General features: G+C 50.7%; 1 protein-coding gene across 1 annotated transcript in view; it reads left to right on the top strand.

The window, feature by feature from the left end:
- Positions 1-21,069, top strand: part of LOC144721523 (uncharacterized) — a 61,327-nt gene that overhangs the window by 33,760 nt on the left and 6,498 nt on the right. The window contains 4 exon segments of the mRNA XM_078599196.1: positions 12,679-12,972; positions 17,272-17,384; positions 18,045-18,525; positions 19,824-19,876. Of these exon segments, the coding sequence (XP_078455322.1) occupies positions 12,679-12,972; positions 17,272-17,384; positions 18,045-18,525; positions 19,824-19,876 (941 nt within the window).

The raw sequence follows: 21,069 nt of genomic DNA, 5'->3' as shown, positions 1-21,069 counted from the left end.
GCCCCACACCCATCGCCTTGCCTCACCCACTGCCACGACTGCCACCAGAGCTCAATAAAACATTCAATCCACAGGCACACGGCCGTGCTTTGCTTCTGAAAGTCCACAATGTCCTCGTGCCTAATTTTAATTTCCGCGCCGTGTCGATCAACGTTTTTACACGAAAACACACGTGGTAGTTTTCAACACGTGGGCGTTCTTTTTATACGATAGTTCTGGTGGTTTCTTTTGTTAGAGGAGGCCCTGCCTCCGGTCACCGGCTCCACCTTCCTTCACCACCACCACCACCACATATGTGCCCTCCCTCTCCACCCACAGTCTGACCCTTTCAACTACTTCCCTGGAAGTATGAAGCCAGTCTTTGTCCCATCCTGTTTGCTAAGGAGCGTCCTGCTTGTGTAGATAATTCTTTTGCATCTTAATCAACTGCAGTCTTCAGGCAATCTCGGATAGAAGCTGAGGCAATGGTATATTAATTTAAAAACATTCTGAAACAAACTCAATCTCCCTATATATAGCGTTACAGTACGGTCCTTTGTGTGTTTTGATAACGATCTAGAACAATTTAGTCGCCAAGCAAGCTCCATAAACGTTTGTGGACGTTGTGCCTATATACAGCGTAGTGCCCTAGTCAGTATGCTGGACTGTTGCAGGAAATAACCTGCTTTCTTCTAGTTGAACGGAGATTTTTTATTGATTTATAAATAAATAGGTGTTTGTGTAAACGTGAACATTCTATAAACACTTGAGGCTAAATAGAGCTCCGATTATGCCTTTTCGGGGTCCACGCTTGAACCTTTTTTTGTTTAAACCTTTTACTCATTGTACTTAAATGGAAATGATAAAATGCTAAATCTACCAGTATATAAATACAAATCATAAATTGGCCATGTACTAAATATACAGTGTTTATATAAATATGCACACGCGGTTAACAAGTAATGAAGGATCGTGTTGGCACAAATGTGACACCGACGAACAAAATAAAGCGCACGGCGATGCACGCGCACATACGCAAGCACCCCGTCGTCCCGCGCCACCCCGATGGATTTACCAATCCGTGCAGGTTTGCGCAAGGGCTTGACACTCATGTTTTAAGTGAAGGAGATTGGGAATACTGTAGTTGGAGTCTAGACGACCAGAGTTTCAGAAAACCGCAAATGAAACTCGGGGCCATTGTCGGTCTTAATCCCCCGTTGTATGCATTTTTAAAAAATCATAGGGCAGTGTTTTTGACAAATGTGCCGTTGTTATTTGTGTTTGTGCACCATTGCCACCAGTGCAGCATCACAGTATTGAGTTTAATTTTTTTTGCTTGTGTTTGGGCATTTGAGTCTTGACCCCTCCCCACTCCGTTAGCATGATCCCACTTGCTGCACTGCATCGTGACTGCCGTTGGTGGTGGTGGGGGGAGATGCCCTCGGCTGGTGGGGGGGCAGCTGGTGAGAGGGGGGCCCCCCTCATCGTTGCCGGCGAGTCGTTGGCATCTCGGTCCCGTCGTCGAATAATCGCTCGCTCGCTCTCTTGCTCGCTCGTTCCGAGGCCCACCGGTTCCTGCGAACGATTCTCAAGTCTTCTTGGTTCTTTCGGTAAAGTCACGTAGAATGGAAATAATAAAATAATAAAAATAAAACATAAATAATTCTCACGACGTTTCGGCCACAACGTAAGCAGACTGTCTTCCAAACGCATGCAGACTCTGTCTTCTCGACAGACCTGGTCTTCACCTGAGGACGGCTGCTTGCGTTGTGGCCGAAACGTCGTGAGAATAATTTTATGATGTTTTATTTTTATTATTTTATTATTTCCATTCTACGTGACTTTACCGAAAGAACCAAGAAGATGAATCCCTGCAGTCACGAAAGCTTTAAATCGAAAGATTCTCAAGTCGCTGTGGTTGCGTCAGGAAGCGATTTATTTCGCATGGAAGGGGATAATTGGCAAATTAGCTCAAAATGGAAGCAGTCCAGTGATTTTTATCGGAACGAGCCGCAGCAGCGGGCCCACAATCAATATTGGAGGAGTGGGTTTGCTTAAACCCATTTCACGTTTCCTGCGAGCCGGCTTAGAAGTTGTCCGTGCTAAACGGGTCTGTCTTGTTTCCCTCCCTCCCCCCCAATAACTTTCATACCATGCTTCGTAATGCATATATCACAAAACTTATAAACTTTTTTTTAAAGGCAGGCACGAAGCCCGCGGTGCAGAGCTAAGTTACGGGGACTGCGTTTTGACAAAAACAAGGAATCTCGGGAAAATGGCCGAAAACAGTCCTTGACTAAGACTTCTCTAAATGTCTTTAGGCAAGTTTGAAATGCCATCTCTTGCTGACGCTAAACAAAAACACCCCATCCCGTGTTATCGTGCGGTCATATACGTTCACATCGTAAAAACCCCAACTGGCAAAAGACCCAAAACGTTTAGTAAAAATCACCACGTTAATCAAAGGCAATTCATCACGCGAAATATCTTCGTGAAACTTGAAAGCGGTCGGTACAGTGCAAGTAAAAATTCTGTTGGAGTGGCAGAAACCAAATTTGACAACGCAGCCTGCGTCTGCCCTCCACGTCTCGACAGCAGAAGCCTCTCCATAGCTTCTTTGCAAGTGGTCGTTGTTGTGTTGTTGTGTTTTTGTGCGAGATCGTTTTGATTTATTTCTGTGAGATTCTGTGGGCAAAAAGAACAACAACTGCTCATTCAGTCCGCTCCGAGACGGCCGTTTCTTATCCTGGCAGAACTAATTTACAAGTGGCCGTGCGTGCAGAGGGGGCCTGCCGTCGATTCCTCCCTCTCCCCTCTCTCTCTACACCACCTCCGCCCCCTCCATCTCCCCTTCCTCCCCCAACTCTCTTCCCCCCGTGCAGTAAAACAAAAACATGCGAAAGGAAAAATAAAGAATGGCTCTGGAGAGTGAGCGCATGCAACGACAATAAAGCAACGAAATTATTAACTTCGGTGCCAGCTCTTGGCATGACCCCGGATCAGTTTGCAAGTGAAGGTGCAGTAATTAATTAACATTTATAATACGCTGAATACACTTGCGTATGTGCGTTTTAAGGTAATTACACAGCGTGGTGGCACGCACATGCACGGTTTGATTAATTCACCCATAATATGCACATTTGTGTATATTGTAAACATAGTTATAAATAACATCGTCATCATCATTGTTGATAAATTACCAACACTTTATCAATTGAATAAAAAAATTGCCATAATGTACATGTGCACAAACCACTAAACTGCCATATTTGCATAATTGTGCACCGTTTATATGAACCGTATAAACACACTTTGCATTACATAATGAATTATACAATTATTTTACACTTTGTGACTAGCTGCCTGTGGATTGCCAGCTGGGTGGCTGTATGGGTGACTGGATTCCTGCTTGGCTGGCTAGCTATATGGCTGGCTGGCTAGCTATATGGCTGGCTGGCTAGCTATATGGCTGGCTGGCTAGCTATATGGCTGGCTGGCTAGCTATATGGCTGGCTGGCTAGCTATATGGCTGGCTGGCTAGCTATATGGCTGGCTGGCTGGCTATATGGCTGGCTGGCTATATGGCTGGCTGAGTGGCCCTGTGGCTGGCTCACCCCTCAGCCTGTCTGCCTGGCTGGCTTGTCTCGTCGGATGACTGGTGAAGCCATGCGGCTGCCCCCCGTCTCAGCGGCTACCCAGATAGCTGGCTGGCAGTGAGGTACTAGCGCACACGGTGGCGAAGGGCACAGGCCGCGTGCCCACTGGCTGGCTTGCGATGGTCGTGGAGCCACCTGCACCGTTCCATCACTTGTGCCCCGTACTCGGCATATAAAGCACGCTGGCGTGCCGCCAAGCCACTCACACAACCGCCTAGGCTGCCATTCGTAAATAAATTATACTCGTTACATGTATTTGCTTTCAGCCCGATGGTGATGTTTTGACAATAACGCGAGTGAATATTCCTCAATGCGTAATTTTTGTGAGAGATGTGTACATTCGGCGCTTTAATGTTTCTGTCTTTGCGCGCCGCATGAATATCTGACGAACCAAATAATATGGGATGCAGATGTAAATCCTTTGAAATCCAAATTGTGGATTAGTCTGCTTCTCCACTGTTTGTGTGTCGCTGCCTAGAGGAGGCCAATTCTGCCTCCAGTGGCGTTAGCCAAAAAATTCTGGGCTGCAATTTTGCCCATTCACCTTTACCAGAGAGGTGAGAGCCCCTTGAGACAACATTGGACACTAGGTGGATAAAATTATGCTCCCAATAAATCAATGTTTATCTGTTACAGGGAAAATCCCGTTCAGCCAGTTACCCAGCTGGTTTTCGAGGGAGATCCGTGGGGGCATAGGTCCAGAGCAAAAACAGTCGTTAAGGAATTTTACGGAGCCGGCATGAGCATCCGTTCCCAAGGCCGGTGCGGTGCCGTGGGAGATTTCTGCTGAATCCGTGGGGCCGGGGTTAGGAGTGAGCGCGTAACGTGCGGAGGGCGGCCAGAGGAGCCCCGCGTGTTGCGGGCGGGTGGCCGGGCGAGTGAGCGAGCGAGCGAACGGGCAGGAACCCGCCGACACGTCCGTAGTTGTAATGCCGTCGGACGGGTTTGGACCGTGTGCCGACACGCTCACCTCTCTCGTGCGCGCGCGTAAACGGCCGCCAACGTGAATGATGCAAATTCCGTTCGGAACAATCCTCATCCCACCGCCTCCCTCCCGTGTCTCTCTCCTTCTGTACCCCAACCCCCAAACCTTGCACTAACCCCCTCCTCGTGGCCCGGTGATAACCGTGGACACAAAACACCCGAACGAATGAACAGCGATGCGCATTTAGCGGTGTGTTTTTTTATCGGGGAAATACTTTCCATTTTCTGTTGTAAAAACATTCCCCGCAACTTCCAGCCGCTTTGCGGAGATTTTTTTTCAACGGCGCGTTTTTTTGTTTCTTATTAAAATGAACCTCTTGGCGGTACCCCGGGGTCCCATAAGCCCCCGGCTCTCGCATAAACATTATATAATAATGTAAAAAAAAACTGTGCTGCTATTTTTCACCAATGGGTTTGAAGGATGGTAGCAAGTGTGGTCTTGTTAAACTATGCGTTTAAAAATGAAAACTACTTATCTGCAGTACCTCTATTTATATACACTATCGAAAAAAATAATTTGCACCCCCTTGTCAATCATCGTGTTTCTCAGTGTGGATTTGTGAACACACTTTGTCAACAGTACATAAAATAGTATGCGTTTTCAATGCGCTGTTCATATTGTAACAAGCGTTTATACCAATGTCACTCTACAGAGTAGTGGGTCGCCGCTCCTCTTATCCGCATTGATCCGAGCGGTATGTGGGGACTATGGCTTAACCGCAAAAAAAACCTATTTGCACAGATGCATACAGACAAGAGAAGTATTATCAAACAGGAGGAATTAACGGTGCAATGCATCTCATCTGCAGGTAATAGGATTGTCATCGATTGATTCTGACTGCAGACATTGGTAGGTCACAAATAATAATGAAGATACGAGAGCAGTTTCACTGTATTATTATGCACACCGTTATGACAAATAAAGGACTTAAGTCGTGTAGGCAGTTTGAGCAGCTTGGATAAGACTTATGATCCTGCCCATACCCGAGCATGGGAGTGCATTCGCTTGTTCAGCTCTTGTGCACATTCGTCCTCGCTGATGCTGCGCTTTGACACGACACGACAACAGAATGATCCCCGCCAGGCGGGTCGCAGCGTTTATGTGCGCGGTGGGACGGAGTCGCCCAAAAATAAACAAATTAATTGCGATTTCGGGACCCCGGGGTCTCACCATAAGGTTCAAATACGAAGCGGTTTGTCAGTCCGCTGCCGGATGACCCCCACCCCATTCTCGCCAACGCCGTGCTGATCATTCCAGGTTATTTGACCATACTTTATCATGCTGGTCAGAGCGAGTTGGGGAGGGTGGGATGGATTGGCAAGGCCTGGTTCAAATATCACAAATTTATAATTGCTTTCGGCAACAAAAACCCACCTTACTATGAGGGGTCTTACATTAAACCTCTCTTATCCATGATTTTACCACACTCGTATATTACTCGTATAAACCAACCGTTCATTAATAGAATTGGACAAACATCCAAGTGCAGCAGCACCACCCTCCCGACAATGAGTCTTGGGACTCCGCTAGGTATTTCCTTGATAAATGACAGTATTGGCATCACGGTCGTCATTGTTATTATTGGTACATTATTGTTATTGTTGTGATCCGTGCGTGGCTCATTGGGTTTGTCTCATCGATCGTGCCGGTTTCATTCAAACTCTCCACACGAAATATTCGCAACTTAAAATCCCGACTCGCGACGCCCATTCGAGGGCATCTTGGGGGTCGCAAAACTTTTTAAATTTCAGAACGCTCCCCAGACCACACCGCCACCAACCCCTCCATGAAATTCATATCTGTCCCAATTATCGCCCACTCTCCTCTGCCATCCACCACGCCACCGCAACTGCCCCGCTGGCCGCTTTGCCGAATTCGGCCTAAATTGCGGTGCCACTGAGCGATCCGGAACGAGTCAAAAATTGTGTTCTCTTGCGCCACTGCTCGTCCCGGGCCATCGTCCCTGGCAATCGTCCCTGGCCATCGTCCCTGGTCCTAGTCCCTGTGACCCCTTCCTTGTTTGCAGGTACGAGCCGCCTGGAAATATTGCAGGGTAAGAATGGGCATTGTGTCAACGGGAGGTTATACATTCCTAAATGTCATTAGTGTGGCATTATAAATGTAGGCGTAGGCAAATGTAGGACAGCTGGGCGTGTCGCCTGCTCGCCCCCCCCCCACTCTGGCCCCGCCCCCTCTTCGCGTCCCCGCCCCCTGGCCTCTGGCCCTCCCATTGGTTCCGCCCCTCCTGACCACGCCCCTCCTGACCACGCCCCCTCCTGGCCACGCCCCTCCTGACCACGCCCCTGACCACGCCCCTCATGACCACGCCCCCTCGTGACCCCTCCCCCCTGGCCCCGCCCCCACAACCACCAAATGTTCCATCCCCCAAACATCCTTTTTGAAGGTGTCGCGGTGTTGCACTTTAGACCGCCTTAGTCGGCTGTTCTATAACTGATAAATAGATTAGGGCAGCATGAGAGCAGAGGAAAGCGAGAGAGAGAGTCTGGCTGTTAATGGTCGAGCACTATTTATTACCTTGCGACGATACGGCGTGGGTTGATAAATGTGTGGAGATGCAAAAGTGGTTGTTTTTGTAACAGTAAAAGCATAACCGCAGTTCCAGCGTGCTTGTGCATGTCGCGACGAGACGACCAAATCGTTCATTTTAAGTTGTTATAGGCAGCAGAGGGTTTCACTACCCCGCTGTGTGTGTCTACCGCACGTATTAATATTATCATCACCCAGGAATGTCTTGTCCTTAACGCTCGTGACGTCACTCCACACCGACCAGCCCCCCTCATTAATATTCATGAGCAGGTGACGTCACTTCACATGGAGCACCCTCCCCCTTCATTAATAACATGAGCAGGTGACGTCACTACATCGACCAACCCCCTAATTAATATTCATGAGCAGGTGACGTCCTCCAAATGGACCCCCCCCCCACGAATTATCATGAGCAGGTGACGTCACTTCACATGGAGCACCCTCCCCCTTCATTAATAACATGAGCAGGTGACGTCACTACATCGACCAACCCCCTAATTAATATTCATGAGCAGGTGACGTCACTCCACATGGGGGGCGAGGCGCCTCCTCCCCCCTCGGCGTCAACTGACAACCCTCACGACAAAGGCAGAACCCTCACGTCACGTGGTCTCCGTAGCGCTGTTGAGACATCAAAGTAAAAAGGACGTCGTGATGAACAAGGGATTAGAACCTTTATAAATGAAATAAGTCTGTGTCACCGCGCCCTTGCAAAATGCACACGAATTGATGCAATGAATATCACGTCGAGGTCTGCTTTTCGCTTGCAAGTTTCAGATTTACTGCAATACACCCATCCTTGGACGGGCAAAAGGCTAGTATCAATATCATCTTTGGTAACATATCCGAACCGGTTCTGGGGCCCTTCCCCTAGGTCGACTCGGCCTTCAATACGAGCACGTGGTGTGCCCCGGTGCGTTTTACCATCATCAGCAGTGGGAGGCAAAGGCGGCCTGGGCCAGGCAGTGGTTACCGCTCGCACCAAAACCCTCCTAGCCGGTGTGGGCTCTACCCTGTAATCGTCGTGTTCCAAGGAAGGTGGTGGTGGTGGGGGTCTTTGTGCGGGCCCCGCGACCACCACCACCACCACCCCTCTCCTCTCCAAACTCCCCCGTGAAAAATCCCGACACCGCCCCGGAATTGTAACGGGGGACAGGTGGTGTTTTCGTACAGCCCTGGCTGCACATTTAGTTTAATGCCACACTTTTAACTGTACCCCCCCCAACCCCAACAAGGTTTAGATGAAAAAATAAGTCCATTAAAAATTATAACAATAATTTACAGACCTCGTGTCAATCCACTGCTCGATGAGGGGCTCTTCCATACAGTGAAGTGTACAGGGGGCTGTTTGATTATTACTTCATCAGGCAATTACTTCATCACGGTTGAAGGTGGAGGGGGGAGTCAGGAAAACAAAGGTTGGCCGGGTTTTCAGCTCAACGTCCTAATCAATGCGCCACCGATGAAACCTCAACAAATGCAAAAATATATAATTAACATTATAATAATCACACGTGGCTTGGGATGGCCTTCATCCAGCGGTGGATTGACCATGGCTGATGATAATAATAATGATGAAGAATAATCACATGCAAAGTGATCCTGTAATACCGAGAAAGAATTCAGGTCACTTGAAAAACGAGGCCGGCTGGCGGGCGGCTAACCAATGTTGGTGGTTGTAGTCTTGAAAAAAAAAGAGGAATGATTACGATTACCGTATTCTCCGGATGTAATGACCAATCTGGAAAGTAAGACGCACACGAAACACGTGCGCCCCCCCTCCCCGCCCCCCGTGTCATTAATAAAATCAAACAAATCTGGCCTCGCACAGCGGGGCTAGAAGACAGCGGACTTCACAAACGGGGTGGCTTTAAAAATACACGCTCAGCAAGAGAGGGGGGTGGGTGTCTCGTAATCCGGAGAACACGGTATTTTACGGGCCGAACCTTGTTGTTTGTGCAGCGATTTTCGCAGCGCAGGAAGTGATGCGAGAAGTTAAAAGTGGAAGCTTGGGGGAGGGGATGGTGGTGGTGGGGGGTCATCACCACGCTGTGGTGTGGCGCCCCGCAGTGGTTTGGCGCTGATGTTACAGACTGTTGGGGGCAAGTGCTGTTAGCGAGTAGCAGCGCTCATGAAGTTGGGCACTGTGGCACACGAGGGGGGGCAGCACAACGACCACGTCACAACAGTGCACGGCAGCCACGTGGTCCACGGGCTGGCAGATTAAACGTTGGTACCACCAAAGGTCGCAACGCTTTCGAAGTTCCAATTTATTTCTATGTCAACAATAAAAGAGTGGGCTATTTTATGGCCCACTATTTTTTGCAGTGTTTATCTCAAAATTCACTTTTATTGGCACCATAAATAAATTGGAACCACCCTGCTTGTTAATAGAAAACAAAGATTATCTCTCCCCGTGCGTAGCTCGTAATATAGACCGTTGGGGAACGTAAACTAGAACTTTGATTTCACCAAATAAGGCCCACTGAGCTATTTCACTCTTTTTCAGTAGCGACTTGGCCACAAAAGATAGCTCAACGAAGTGGCTCGTGATGTGGAAATTTATAGCAGCCAAATACTCTAAACGGCATTTTGATCCTGAATGCGGAGGGAAAAACTGGAGGACCCGGAGAAAAATCCACGCGACCACGGGGAGAACATGGAAACTCCAAATATACAAGCGTCCAGGTTAGGATCGAACCCACGACCTCCTGCAAACCAGGCAACGGAGTTCACTACTCTTAGGTTTTTTCGGTAAAGTCACGTAGCTAAAAAATAAAATTAAAAGTTAATAAAAGTAAGAATGGAAATAAAATAATAAATCACGACGTTTCGGAGGCAATTACTGCATTACCTTGATGCAGTAATTTTAGCTGTGACGGTCCCACCTGATGACGGAAACTTGTGTTGCCTCCGAAACGTCGTGATTTTTTATTTTATTTCCATTCTTACTTTTATTAACTTTTAATTTAATTTTTTACCTACGTGACTCTACCGAAAAAACCTAAGAGTATGAATCCTTGCAGTCACGAAAGCTTCAAATCTAGAAGGGAGTTCACTTTTTGTCACCTTTGCACCCGGTGCTGTTGGTGAGCACCTATTATAGTGGGGATGGTGCACGATGGGGTAGTTATGGTCAGGACCATGCCTGGCCTGCCTTTGTCTCCCCATTGCTGATGTTTACACACACACACACGCCAGGAACATTGGGGTTTCATTAAGAATTTGGGGACATAATTTGAATGTGTTCCAATTAAATATGCCATCTTTTAATTCGAATTGTGCTGTCTTACAACACATTCTATACACAATGGGCTTATGTATCGGACAATGGCAAGTCAGGTCTTTTACCGGAAACATTGGCATATTATCTAATTGCTCTGCTATCATTGCAGTGCAGTGATTAATGGCACCGAGCTATTTGTATTTGTGCTTCGTGCACCACTGCAAATTCTGGCCGTGAATCATCAGTCACTCCACTGCTGGATGAAGGCCTTCCCAAGCCATTGATCCGTTCACGATTCTGCGATGCGTCAGTTCACCAACACCTGCACACATGCTGATTGCAGTCCGTTAATAGTGGGCTTTAAATTCTTTACACACGCAAGCGCATATGTACGTAAAATATAAAACTCGCATGCGTAAATATATGCAATGCATGAAATATATAACCAGGCGAGTGCCCCACGGAGAGAGGTCACTCTTGCAAGAGAGACCTGGGGTAAAATGAAACCAGCTGCTCGCCACCGGGGGAATCAAAGCCGGGTCAAAATAAACCAAAGTTTTCCACGATAGCTGTGCACCGGCTGTGTTAACGCGCTGCACGTGAGCCTGTCGATTTACGCGTCGCACGCAGCAAGCCGTACATAACGCCAATATCGTGTGTGTGTGTGAATGTATGTTGAACTTCTTTTGGCACCGTGCGTAGCCAACCGCGCTAATCGGATGTGTACGTGCACATGCACAAGCTTACTTAGATTATAGTCTGGCACAAGGGCCGCGGTGACGTCACCGCCACTTGGTGGCAAATGAATGGCGGTTGTTGTTAGACATGCACAGCAATTTTGCAGTCCGTCTGAAATGCGTCCGCCAGCGCATGTGCACTCACTCAAACTCCTTCAGGACCACCTCTGCTCATGTCTCTGCATTAGCTTCCAGTTCAAACCCACAACGAGTTTAAAATTCTCCTACTTGTGGTCACGGCTTTCAATGGGCTTAGACCACCACACCATTTCTCCACTGAGACCTCTGAGATCCACTGACCTAGCCCGGTGTTCTTCATTACAAGTCCCTCAGGCCAGTGGCGGCCCCTAGTGGCCTTTAGTGCTGCCCCTGGCTTGTGGGGTAGCAACAATGTACGAATTGTAAAACACCTTCTATCACCATCATCGTAGTGTCAAACCTCAATGGTTTCAAATGTGTGGCGGCCCTCACACTGATGATGTTTTATCGGCGAAAGTGACCACCCCCCCCCTTTGAAAATTAGTGAAGAACACTGCTGTAGGGTGACCCGCGGGTTGTCGTCCGCACGGTGCCCAGGCTCTGCAGTTCCCTGTGCTTTGAGGTCAGGATCTCTCGCAGTCCGTAGAGACTTGAGATCCCACCACTTGTTTAAAAGGAGCGCTCGCTCTCTCCAGTTCCCTGTCTCGTCTCTTTAGTCTCTCTCTGGTTAATTTTCACTTGTTTCCCTGCTTTACACGCATGGTGTCCTGAGATCCATTATTTAACGGCTACTTTATGAATATAAATCGTAATTATTATTACTTTGGTCAGTCCACTGCCCCCCACACACACCGGGTGCGGGTCGCGGCGGGCCACTTGGGCCATACTTCACCACGCTGGTCGGCGCGGGTTGGCGGAGGTGGCGAACGTGGACAATGGGAGCGGTGGAAGTACAGTACAACAATGGATTTTGCTGCACTGCCCCTCCACTGCACAGGGGCATAGAGCCCTCTCTCCACAGCAGGCCCACAGCGCCCAATTTGAGCACGATGGTTGCCTGTCCGAGCACTATCCAAGCTCAACGCCGCTTGGCTTACCAGCTCCGATGGGTATCGGTTGTAAATTGTGTGTGTAATTTACAGCCCTTAGTCTATACACTGCTGGATGAAGGCCTCCCCACGATGTGTCAGCCGTGGGTGCTATCTCGTCACGCTGCCCAGTGGGGGGGTGGGTTGGTGAAGGGGGGCCGCCAGGACCGGTTTGGGAATCGGAACTTGGGTCACCGAATTCATAGTGCATTGCGCTAACCGCTGCACCACTGTTCCCACCAACTCAGTTTCGTGAAATCGAGTGCGTGTGTGTGCGTGCGCGTGCGCGCGTTCGTGATTCTCACTCGGTCTCATTGCACTCCCAGCTCTCCGCTCCTGTGTCTGCACACCATTGCCTCACCTCGGCAATCCTCACCTGTGTCTACGCCCCTCCTCCTCCTCCTCCCCCCCTTCCCCACCACCGTTACCTTTGTCTCACCCGGACGCCAACTCTGCCCCTCGCCCCGCGACCATCCACCAGGTGACTGCTACTGCCCGGCCGCCCTCATCCTGGGCTTCCCGCAGTACTGCCGCTACCGCGCGCTGCTCAAGCGCCTGCACGAGCCCGGCAAGGCGCTATCGGACCCGACCGCGCTGGCGCTGTGGGGGCTTGGGGTGCTGGGCCCCCCGCCGGCCTCCTCCCCCCCCACGTCTCCGCTGCAGCCGCCGCAGTTCCCCATGGTCAAGTCGGGCGCCTCGGTGCGAGTCTTCTTCTGCCGAGAGACGTTCGAGCACCCGGGGCTGGTGGAGGATGTCTCCGTGTGCCTGGATTATGGTGAGGATCCGCCACCGTTCTGCCTCGTTGCGGTGTGCAGGCGGTGCAACTCCACCGGGGCCCATGGGCCCGGAGGAGCCTGGGCATCGGGCTGTATGAAGAGGGTGGGGATGTTGGACAGAGTTGGGGGGGGGAGCCCTATTGCGTTCTTTGCACCAGGGCCTGTGTCGACTGTGCCGACCGTGCCACGCAGCTGGCCTCGGCGCGACTATATTTAAAACATTATTTTTAAAATTCCACCATTCTCTTCTGTTGGTGCTCTGCCCGTGCTGTGTTGTCATGAGACAAAGATATTTTTCTCCCAGTTGTTTACTCTTCCCGAAATGTATTTACTGAAAAAGCTCTTCCGGCACGTGGCCGGACCACACACGGTAATGGAATCGGCCAAACATCCCAAAGCAGCACGATCCTCAAAAAGTATGTTGAGATTTAGTGAGGCCTTCCAGGATAAATAAATGCCACTGTTATTATTATTGTTACATTGCGTTAGTGAAACGGCCCTGGCTTATGATATCACGAAACGATTTCTGTCCGTTGGTCTTTTATCCACGCCCGTGTGCACGTTCGTGTGTTGCAAGCCCTGCTAAGTGAGTTAACCTGTCATCAAATCTAGATTAAAGTTTTACATTTTCTGAGCTGGAATCGGCCGAATTAAGTAAAAAGCCAAAATGTAATATGATGAGTTTTTTATGACGCTATCATTGGTGACCATGCAGAGACTATTACCTCGCTTTGCTTGAGAAACCAAGATTATTTTCACTGTTGGCTGAAACCTGGATTCGAACCCAGGATATATAAAAACTAAAACTACAAACAATTTTTATTTCAACCCAGTGTAAGGCCCACTGAGCTCCCGTATAGCCGTCTTTCAGAAGCGACTTTGGCCATCGCATATTATCAGCTTAACTAAGTGGCTTATAATGAAAACTAATTTCTCTAGGACTGTTTTTTGTGTTTAATTTGTTGTTGTTCCCCCCCGGCTACCCACTGCACACTCCGAATAACATGGTTGGCTACGTACGGTACGAAAGAAGTTCAACATACAGGCTCTCGCCGGTACCTACGCGGCATCTCTGTGGGTTTCTTGTCTGTGCGTGCTGTGTCCACGTGGCCGGGCTTCACACGTGCTGGGGTTGTATTGGTGACTCAGAGTGAAAGTAGGTCATGTTGGATTTCCGCTCAAATGTGCGTGGGACCGGTCTCGTGCCCCATTTCACGGCCTTGAGCCCAGCGGTGGAAATATCACAATACCGTGGCGCATCCAAGTCCATTCGGGGGGACAAACCGCCTTTGGCTTTTCACGGAGTGGTTACTCATTTTATTGACCCCCCCCGGAGGAGCAATGGGGCCCGAGTCGATCCCCGATTGGGACTGACTGGGATGTCAAATCTCAGCCTGCCGATTGTGATGCATCCACACGTATCGCTTGCACCACCTGGTCACGTGCGGTTACTGATTAATGCCGATTTTTAAAATGATAGCACGATTGAATCCGGGTTTCAGCCGCCTGTGGTTTAGACGTGTTCTTATGTGTAGTGAGTTGATGGTTTCAGCTTGGTTACCAATGACAGTATTAAAGTAAAGTTTGCAGTACATTTTTTTTTATATTCAGGTCTCAAATTTTAAAAATACAATTTTGACGATCATGCGAATGAACGGTCATATCTCTCCTGGGCAGGGTCAGTGGGAATGTGCTGCCACCCTCCGAGTGCAGAATAAGAAGTCACTTGAACGAATCTCAAAAGTAGTTTTGCGATATCTGCTTCTGTGGATACCATGGTCTGAACACAAAGTTGTCGTGCTGCTCCGTGTGGGTTCCTAAGAGACACACTCGGTTCTCATGACATGACGGCGATCGCACAACTGTAGCAAATACTGGGAAATGCGTAAACTCTTTGCGCTCATAATACGCCATTAACTGTCGCGAAATCCGTACTGCATCAAACGGTGCAGCCGATATTCTAATTTTTAATAAAAAAAAAAATGGGCCAACTTTACTGCAAAGTGGAAAATAATTTGAGAACAAACATTTTTTTTGGACATAAATAGCAGAACAGAGCCAGCATTTTGTCGTGAAGCTGAATTTGCATCTGGAATTGAAGCAGTGGGAAACTGATTTTGAGAAACTGCTGCTGTTGATGATGTGGGGCGATGGATGTGTGGGGGTTTTTTTGCGGCAGTGTTTTTTTGTTCTAAGAAGTGGGTCACTACACGTGACGGTGAGACGCTGTTTGCGGGACGCTATAAAGACACCGTTTCAAGATTTTTAAAATAATGATTAATTGGAATGAATATTTTCTTTACACTTTTGCGGGGCTAAAACGCCAACCAATTACGGCCCTGAATTCGGACGCATCCAAGCGAGCCATGCGATCACCGTCACACACTACGTGGTGCCGAGTGTTTACACACAGACCCACACTCACTTCGGCCTTCCGTATTTGTGCCTTTAATTATGCTATTTAATTATGCTAGTCTCTTTTACAGCAAACAATTTTTTACGTCACGCTATGTTTAATGCCCGATCAATAATTCATCATCGCGGTAATCGCTCGTAAATGTTTTCCGAAGCTGCACGAACGCCCGGTGCTCTTTATTGTAAAGGCTCTTCTGTGCCTTTTGGTAATTCCCCACGCTTTTATTTCCTTGTTTTGTTTTTTCCCCCCCTCTTTTGTTGCCGTTGACTTTAATCTTTTCTCCGTGACTTCCCTCTCGCTCGTAACAGCGGCGGTAGCCGCTGCTGCACGGGACACCGTCGCTTGGCCTGCGTCCGCATCGGCCGTCGTAAACACAGAAAGTGGCCACCACACTGAAAAAAGACCTAATCCTTTTCCAGCGAGCACATTTAGCGCCGTTCTAAAAGCGCGCCAAGCGGCGTTGCCACCCGTCAGCGCCCCAGCCCCAACCCGTTTACGGTGGCGGCCGCTGCAGCGTTGGAATCACCGCGTCGTGTTTGTTGTCAGGCTGCGTTAATTCCTCTCAATGACACGGGCGGCGGCGGTTCGCAGGGCATCGACGTCATGGCCGCGTAAGCGTGGAGCTCCAGCGTATCCCGTAATGCGCGTACACAGCTCGCGGCCACATTACAACGCTGCGGTCCCCCACCCCGCGTCGCCCCGCCCCCTCGCCCCCCCTCCTCCAAAACCTCAGCGTGTTTATCTGATAGCGAGATGTAAATGAGGAGGTGGTAAAACTCTTGCCTCGCTGCGACTGCTCGCTAAATTTGCTCTCGAGTCATCTTCGTCCTCGTTCCTCGCGCCTGCCCGAGTGGCCGCCACCATGGGTAACGTTGCGTTCCCCCGTCGCGTTCTCCGTCGTGTTCTCATCGTGTTCTTCGTCGCGTTCCCCGTCATGATGCGGTGCGCGTGGCGATACCCGGGGGTCCGGCTTTCTTTTTTTGGCTTAAACGTTTTCTCTCTTAGAAGAAGCGCTTCGTGTCTTGACAAATGTTTTAAGGGTCGCAGGTGGACATGGCTATGAGCCATATCGAGAGATATACTGGATGTGGTGTGCCAGGTGCAGAAATATTTTGCGATCCGGACTGCACGGCAGCATCTGGAGTCCACGGTTGGCTTCTAGCGGTCCCTTAGGAATCCTGCACGGGGGGGGGGGGGGTCCCGACTTTGGATTAAGGGGGTTGGGGGGGGGGGCAGCTTCTCTGGCTTGGCGTTTGTTTTTATTCGTGCATGTGGCAGGAAACGCCGGGCCGTGCCGCAAAAGTGTCTCCATTGTTTGGCGAATTAAATATCGCAGATCAATTTGTCCAATCCGCGACGGGCGAGCGGTGTTATTTTTAAAACAATCCGATGGTCTCGGCCGGTGCTAAGTCGGTGCTCGTTGTGAATACTGACGTTCACACTTGCTTTGTTTTAATAATTCAGGCCTATTCTAATCCACATTCAAAGCACTTTGCAAAGCGGTACGCGCGAACAATGCGTGGGGGTTGGAGTGGTACTAATTTTGGTTTGGAAAAGGTCTCGCGGTTTTGACGGGGTGCAGTTGTTGCAAAGGGTGGTGTGAGCATGCCGTAGGGTGATGAGCACGTGCGTGCGTGTGCGCCCGTGCGTCACTTCTGCAAAGGGAACTCGGCAGTGCAACACGGCAGTGGGAGGGAGCGCGTGCTGTGCTCTTCAAAACCACCGCCAACAACGGCGACAACAAATGACTGTCGGCGCGATTTAACGTGCGCGTCTCTCTCCCTCTCTCCCTTGCTCCCCTCCTCCCCCGCCCCGTGCCACCCCCCTCCTCCCTCTCCCTCCCTCCTGCACTACCGCTATCGCCCACGTTGCCCGCCGGAAGCTCCGAACCTGAAGGGCCGTCCCCGGAAGAGACGCGCGCGGTTCGGACGCTCGGATTCGCGGTGTCGCCGAGACTCGAGGAGCTCCACCGAGGAGCAGGAGACCAAGGCCAAGGTAGGAGCAGGGGCAGCGGGCGGTGGGGGGGCAGGTCTGAAGGCATTGGCAAGTCATTCATTTGTTGGGTCGATCATTTCATTTATTCGTTCATCAATTTATGCGTTCGCTCATTCGTATTCGCTCTACTTTTTTTTGCCGAGGGAGGGGCCACTGAGTTTGGCGAGTTTCTTGTGCGAGGGAGACCTGGCAAGCGACCTGCAGGGGAAATGCAGAAGGGAATCGTGAGATCAGATCGGCGCAAATGGCACAGGAGGATGCTTGTAGAAAGAGCACATTTGAGAGAGCGGGAAACGCTGGCACGGCGGTTCACGCCCTGCAGATCACGGCTAGCATCAGTGGCGAGTGATATTCAAGCCGGTCTTGGGTGCTTTTACTTTACAAACCCGCACTGACCGTCGTGGTGAAGTATGGTCGAGACAAACACTGTGACTTACACGACACGGGGTGGGCATGAATCCAGCTGTGGATAGGTCAGGGCTGATGATGATAATGCTAATTATCGTAATGATGATGATAACTTAAAGGTGACTGCCGCAGCTGAGACCGAAGTGGGATGGGGGACGAGAGGGTAGAGGGAGGCGGATCCGGCACCGCCACCGTGTTGGGCCGCCGACGCGCTCCCGCTCACCGCAGCGCCGCCACCGCCACTCCCCGCAGGTGAAGTCGGAGCTCAAAAACCACACGTGCGCCGACGGACCCACGAGGCCGCGCGCCGCCAGCAAGTCCGGCGCCGGCGGCGGCTCGTCCGCCAGGACGGGCGCTGGCGACGGCGCCTCCAAGCCCAAGGCCGGCGGAGCCTGCCCCCCGGCCGGGGGCGCCACCGTGGCCGCCCCCGCCGCCGCCGCCGCCACCGCCGCCGCTCTGTCTCCGGCCGCCACGCCGACCGCGGGGGCCGCGTCTCCGGGGGAGGGAGCGACCAACTCGGCCGCTCGCGTCGCCGCGACGACGTCGGCGGCGTCGTCCGCCACGGTCGTCACCGCGGCGGTCGCGGCGACGGCGGCGGCGGCGGTGGCCGGCGGCGCGCAGGGGAAGGGCGAGAAGACGGCGGAGGAGGAGAACTTCCTGCGGGAGCTGCACGCGTTCATGCGCACGCGCAAAACCCCCATCGGCCGCATCCCCAACCTCGGCTTCAAGCAGGGTGAGCGATCGCGTCCAATTTCTACTCGCCTCGTTCACGCGCTTGAGTACTCGCTTGCATGCTCGCTCGCTCGCTTGCTCGAGCTCTCTTTTGCTCACAGTTTCAGCACATCACTCGCTTGGCAACGTGACTACCTCGCTCGCGCGCTCACTTGTTCACTCACTCGCTGTATCTCATTCACTCACTGTCTCACTTGTTAGATCACTCACCCACTTGCTTGCTCACTCGCTCAATGGCTCGCTCACTCACTCACCAACTCGCTCACCTGTTCATTCACTGGCTCAATAGCGCACTCATTCACTCGTTGGCTCAAGTACTCACTTGCTCCCTCGCCCACTCACTCCCCTCTGAACGTCCGTTACGGCGGTCTTGGGGAATGCACGGAGACTCCCGCCGTGTACCGCGTGCGTGCGTGCCGGCTCGGTTGTTACTCCGAGCGCAGAGCGATATCGGGCCGCGCGGGATGAGATAAGGCGACGTGCGGGCGGGTGCGCGCGTCAACGCCCGCGCCTGCGATGTTGGCGGCGTGGTCAGTTGCCCTCGTGCGGGCGAGCGTGGGCGACCGTGGGCTAACCCGGCACACGGGGGGAAACTTTCCTCCGCCCGCTCCCCCGAGATCTCCTCCCTACACCCCCTCCCCCCGGCCCCCGCCGCCACCCCGTGACGCCGCTGATGTGAGGTTCGATTGCCCGAATAATGAGATCTGGGGATTTGCTTGAAATTTTCAACAATAAAAAAACACCGGACGTAAAAAGTAAACTTGAATTGTGTTATCGGTCGCTACAGTTAGTCAATCGGCAGGTCACGTGTGGTGAGGTTAATTGTAGGTATTCGCCATCTCTTCCAAGACGTCTGGCTATTGTGGCAGTGGTACGAGTCGGGCAGTTGCAGGGTTGCACCTTTACCTTTGCGTTATTGATCACGGAATATGAGGGGCGGGGGGGGAGTGTGAAGCTGTGCTTCGTTCTCATTGTGCCGTGAAACTGGTGACCCGAGTTTGATTTACAGCCACGGCTGACATTGGCGGCGTTTCGCGTTGTATCGTCTTGGCGTGTCGTTAAATCCGTTTGTTTTCTGTCCCACCACACATTTTTATGTCCTCGCGGGATTTTTATCGTCAATTACAGATTTGATAACCTATCCGTGCGGGGACCCTCCAGTGTTGTCCCATCGTAAGCGCGTGCCCCGTGACTTGTCGTCATCACGAGACTAACGCTCTCTGTGTGTCGCTCTCTCTCTGTGTCGCTCTCTCTCTCTCTCTCTCTGTCACTCCCTCTGTTTGTCTCTCCGTCTGGCAGTCGACCTGTGGGTGATGTTCAGAGCGGTGCAGGAGCTCGGCGGCTACGAAGCGGTACGTCTGCTCTCTTAATCTCTTACGATCACCGTCGATCACTACACCCACGTGACTGGTTAGCTCGTCTTTTTGCGATCGTCCGTAGGGGTGGGCGGGTATTAGTTGGTGTAGGTGGGTTGGTTAGGGTGGGTGGGTATGAGTTTGGGTGGAGGTGGGTATGGGTGGGGGTGGGTATGGATATGGGTTTTGGTGAATGGCTATGGGTGTGGGTGGGTATGGGTTTGTGTGGGTGTGTATGGGTTTGTGTGGGTGGGGTATGGGTTTGTCTGGGGATGAGTTTGAGTGGGTATGAGTTTGGGTGGGTGGGTATGGATGGGGGTGAGTGGGTGGGTATGGGTTTGGGTAGGTATGGGTGTATGGGTGGGGGTGTGTATGGGTATGGATGCTCTAGCAGTATATTGTACACCCTGGACACCATTGCAAACGAGTGTTTTATCTCAAGGGATTTATCCAGGTGAAATATTGATATAAATAATAATAGAGGTAAGATGTGCAGTCATACATAGGTGCTCCGCAACTTCAAACAGTTTCATGAAATTAATGATAAGTTAGCAAGTTTGAGGCGTTGTCATGGGAAGCTTAGATAACCCGCAACTCCGCGCAGAACACAGGCTGAAGTGGAGAGGGGGGAGGGCAGAGTAAAAGGAATGAAACGAGTGAATTATTAAACCCGTTGTGTGGCAGCGGTTGGTGGGGAGATGATTAAAATAGAAACGATCACCAATGGATTGCAAAGTAGCCCCACTGGATGAGCTGGCAGTTGGGTTATCGTAAAAACAATTGTACATCTGTGGGTTAGCAAGTATTTTTGTTCCAGGACCTGCAACCCCTTATTTATACGGCGCACGCAACTGCCGGTCAGCCATGTCAAATTCAAGCAAAATTGTGTGAAACCAATGACCACACACACTCACCCTCCACTCGTAAAACCACGGTGACATTTTACATTTCTCGATGACCAACATTCATTGATCATTGTGAGCAGTTAATATAAACTATAAAAAAACTAAACTATGTTTTATTTCACCAGGTAAGGCCCACTGAGCTATATTGCTCTTTTTCAGAGGGCTACCTAGCCACAAATGACAGCTAAACGAAGTGGTTTATCACGTGGAAATTAATAGCAGCCAAATGCTATAAATGCATGTTGATTCTAAATGTGGAGAGAAAAACTGGAGTACCCGGAGGAA

This window comes from Lampetra planeri, chromosome 12 (genome assembly GCF_965212315.1).
Source record: "Lampetra planeri chromosome 12, kcLamPlan1.2.h2, whole genome shotgun sequence".
NCBI classification, from domain to species: domain Eukaryota; kingdom Metazoa; phylum Chordata; class Hyperoartia; order Petromyzontiformes; family Petromyzontidae; genus Lampetra; species Lampetra planeri.
The sequence above is the reverse complement of the archived record's forward strand: the minus strand, read 5'-3'. Positions and strand labels throughout refer to the sequence as shown.